This window comes from Anneissia japonica, unplaced genomic scaffold (assembly GCF_011630105.1).
Source record: "Anneissia japonica isolate Jap-2015-1 unplaced genomic scaffold, ASM1163010v1 scaffold673_len1821605_cov196, whole genome shotgun sequence".
Taxonomy (NCBI): Eukaryota; Metazoa; Echinodermata; class Crinoidea; order Comatulida; family Comatulidae; genus Anneissia; species Anneissia japonica.
In genome coordinates this window covers 324,452-328,641 of record NW_022717449.1, presented here as the reverse complement: position 1 = coordinate 328,641, position 4,190 = coordinate 324,452, and the positions used below count along the sequence as shown (strand labels likewise).

General features: G+C 34.3%; 1 protein-coding gene across 1 annotated transcript in view; it reads left to right on the top strand.

The window, feature by feature from the left end:
- Window positions 1–352: 352 nt before the first annotated feature.
- The window catches only part of LOC117110250 (podocan-like), a 12,538-nt gene continuing 8,700 nt past the window's right edge, over window positions 353–4,190 (top strand). Inside the window, exons 1-2 of the mRNA XM_033252884.1 lie at window positions 353–418; window positions 520–588. Coding sequence (XP_033108775.1) covers window positions 408–418; window positions 520–588 — 80 coding nt within the window. The 5' untranslated portion in view covers window positions 353–407. The remainder of the gene's footprint in view (window positions 419–519; window positions 589–4,190) is intronic.

Below are 4,190 nucleotides of genomic sequence, written 5' to 3'. Positions count from 1 at the left end.
CGTCATAGGTTAAACATTCATTTTAAATAATCAATCTTGCAAAGCTAATTCTAAATTTTGTAAATCAAACTAATGTTCGGTAAATATTTTAATTGTTATTATTTTTATTAGGCTTATTAATATTAAGCCTATAATTTTCCTTATTAATATAATTTTCATTAGTAATATTATTGTTGTTGATGCTGGTATGTTAATTGTAATCTGTTATTATTTTGTTTGTTGTAAATTGTTTATTATTTATTTATTAAGTATGCAGGTTACACTACTTTATTAAAAATGTTGCTAAAACACATTATAATGGCCACCGTGTTTGTCTAAACTAATTATCTTACATTATTTCCCCCAGAGATGTAAAAGACGCCGGTATTAAGGAAATTAAACCAGGAAGTTTCAGAAATATTGGACACATGTCTTCAGTGTAAGAAAATGTTGTTGGGTGGAAAGGTTGAAAGTGATGCGTTATTAAGTTACAGCCATATAAATTTGCCGTTATTTATCATTTTAAATTATATTTTTTAGACATTTAAATTCAAACGAAATTAAGCACCTTCCGCCGAGGTTCCTTAGTTCACGTTATTTATTCGAGTTGTAAGTATTTTTTAGTTTATTTTTATTTATACATAACATATTTTATCTGCAAGAATACATTTCAGTAGCATAATCCAATATATTATTATATAATTTTATACACTGTTTTTCAAATGGTTCTGGTTTTGAAATTGTTAATACTTATTGCATTTTGTAATTCGAGGGGAAGTGAATTCCAGCAGCTGGCACTTGCAACCTTAAACGACATGCATATTTTTTCTGGTTTCATTGGTTCAGTAACAACGTTTAATATAGGCCAATTGCATTGCGGGTGTTATGTTTGTGTCGATCAATCACCAATTCAATATCATCCGTTAACCTCATCGGGGCTAACCCATGTATGTATTAATATATTAGGCAGTTACTGGCATAAGCTCTCCTTTCTTCCAAGATTGACCAATTTAACTTTTCATTTAAATCATCCCCTTTATACTTAATGTAATCAGAATTAATTATTGTTATTATGCGTGCACATTTTTTCTGAATTCATTTGATAATGTTATTGTTTTATCAGTTGTATTTCCTCAGACAGTTAGTTGATTGTGAAGTGTTTTTATAAGACTGATCTAATAGTGATTTTTTTTTCTGAGTTACCGAAGAGCGAAAACCTTGTTCCACTGGATTATTTTTATATGATTTTTTTATATTACACTTAAATAAAAGTACTTTGCTTTTAGTTGAATTAAGAGCAAGGCGGTTATAGTTTGAAGATATGTGTATACATATATATATACACAACTATATACAGGCAATTATATATTTCAGGCTATAGCTTGTGAATGGATAGATTGGGAAATCTACGTAGGAATGAAATAGGATCTAGAACACTGCCTTGGGAACACTAATATTTATATTGTTTGACTGAGATTGTGTGTTACTAATATGCTAGTGATTTTTTTCCTATTTGCTAAATAGATATTATGCCAGCTAATTTCTTTGGGTTAAAATAATAGAATACTTGTATCAGTTGTATCGAAACATTTTGACACGTTGAGGAAGCAGGCGCCGGCCATTCCATCTCCATCAACCGCAACAAGGACAATCTCCTATACAAACATAATAGTTGAGTAATTATGAAGAAAACCAAATTGTTTAATACTTATAAAATCATGTTTGTTTAGACATACAAGTAACTGTGCTTGAATTTCCTTCTTAACAATTTTCGCAATATGCCCAATTATACATATTGGTCTGCAATTACAAAATTTATTTCTGGTCAGCGCTTCGCGCCTCACTGCTGTTGTTGTCGTTGTTTTTATTGTTGTTCTTGTTTTCGTTACCAAAAATTTAAAAGCGTCCAGCGTCTCCAGTATTGAACGGATGTGCATTTCCAAAAAACGTTCATTGTCCTTTTTTGTAAGTTTGTTCCAGGGTTCCTCCTTCACCTACAAAACAAAACAGGCGTTTCAAACTTTAAAAGCGTCCAGCGTTTTGAACGGACGTGCAGGAAATTTTGTACACATAACTAGAGGTGATTTCCTCAAAAACGTTCATCACCCTTTTTTTTAGTTGGACCCCAGGGTTCCCCCTACACCTACAAAACAAAACAGGGGTTTCAAATTTTAAAAGCGTCAAAGGTCGTCAGTTTTGAATGGACGTGCAGGAAATTGTGTACACATAAACTAGAGGTAATTTACAACAAGCGTTCATTGACCTTTTTTAAGTTACACTCCAGGGATCCCTTACACCTACAAAACAGAACAGGGTTTCAAACTTCAAAAGCGTCCAGCTTCGCCCGGTTTGAACGGACGTGCATGGAATTTTGTACACATAAACTAGAGGGGATTTCCAACAAACGTTCATCGCCTGTTTTCAGTTTGACTCCAGAGTACCCCTACATGCAGCCACAAAACAAAACATGGGTTTCAGCAAGGATGTGTTCTAAAGAATTTAAGGTCGTGACTCATCCATTACCTTTTCAATCAATCATGTCAATAAAATAATAATTTGTTGCTCCGGCGATCAGTATAAACAACAAATAAGTAATTTATCTATTTGTTCATATTAATTTCAATCCATATAGCTTCAATTTGGTAACCCGAGTTCATATCTTTCCTCAGTTTATATTTTTATTCCATGTGGTATGAAAAAAAACATCCCCACCCCTTTTGTGCGGGGGTGCACTCGCTTCGCTTGCTTACCAACTAGTAGTATGTTAGACATCGCGATTAGATTTGAAAATAGAACAATTATTCATGATCACTAAAAGGTTGGCCTGATTATAGATGGAAACACACAAAATTCTAAGAAAATTTATGACTGGGCCTGGACCCCTAACGTCCATGTTACCGTATTTTCCCTAGACAACTCATGGATTGTGGTGGTGAACTCCATTTCCAATTTTAATATTCATATTTGTATTGTAATATGGTAGGATAAATGAAGTATGGCGATTACAACTTTTATATAGTGATATATTATAAGGTCTCGAGGTCATAAGGTCTGAGCCTCGTTGTCGCTAAGTGATGAAAATTGAAATGTTCAAAGTTGATGAAACTGATTCAACTAGGCCATGTAAAAAGAAAGAGTTGTTGATTGTAGGCAGGGAGCTTGTTTTTTACCCTCCCTGAGAGGGAGAAGAGGGTATTGTAATGAGCTCCCTCTGTCTATCGGTGTCGGTCGTTCTGTCGGGCTGTCTGTCAGTGTGTCGGTCTGTGTGTGTTTGTTCTTCCGGGAGCATAGCTCAAAAACTACTGGACCGATTAACCTCAAACGTTCACACATTGACAATATTACAGCTAGATATCTCGGTCTTCCTTGAATTTGGTGCTTATCACAAATAAATATAGATTTTAAAACATTATTTATATAGTTTTCGTCGCAACTGACAGCCAACTCGAGCGGATCGTCCAACCTAGTCATTTGGCTAGGCCAGATTGACTCGAGAATATCGACCGCGGACCGACTATGTGTCAAATTCTAGCCGGCGGACTGAAGCAGCCTGGAAGTTGTGTAAGCCCGACTGATGGGCTTGCCATTTGAGGTCTACGGTAGGCCTCGTTTGGAGAATGGATTGGAGAAGTAAGATGCAGATTTTGGAATGTTTGAATATTTTCTTGTGCTATTTTTGTACAATCTGCTGTCCCAATTTAAAAAAAAAAGATTGTGAGAAATAATAAAATATGAAAAAGAGTATTCTATAGATGCACAAATAATAAAATAACAAAATAATTAGAGAAATAAAAACCCCATTCATTCGATTAAATTTACAAGTAATAAGTGCACCTTTATTGTGTTACACCTACCGGTATGCAGTACAACAATTAGTGGATCGAGCGCATCGGTTATATACAAAGATATGGCGCAACAGAGAGAGGGTTTGTAATCTCAGATTTTCTTGTTTAATCTGTAATGAAACCGCTCCCTTGATATATGCCACGTCTTGGAAGGCAAGACCTCATTTAAGCTTCAACGGATTTTCCAGTGTAATGTTTGATCAGGTGGAATTTATACACTCTAACAACTCCCTTTACACGAACAACCTATTTTTACATGACCTTTTATAAACCACAAGAATGTAATTTAATGATAGACAAATAGAATGTTTAATTTCATGATTAATGATCGGAATAAATAGATCTGTTTCATAATGTTTACAAAAT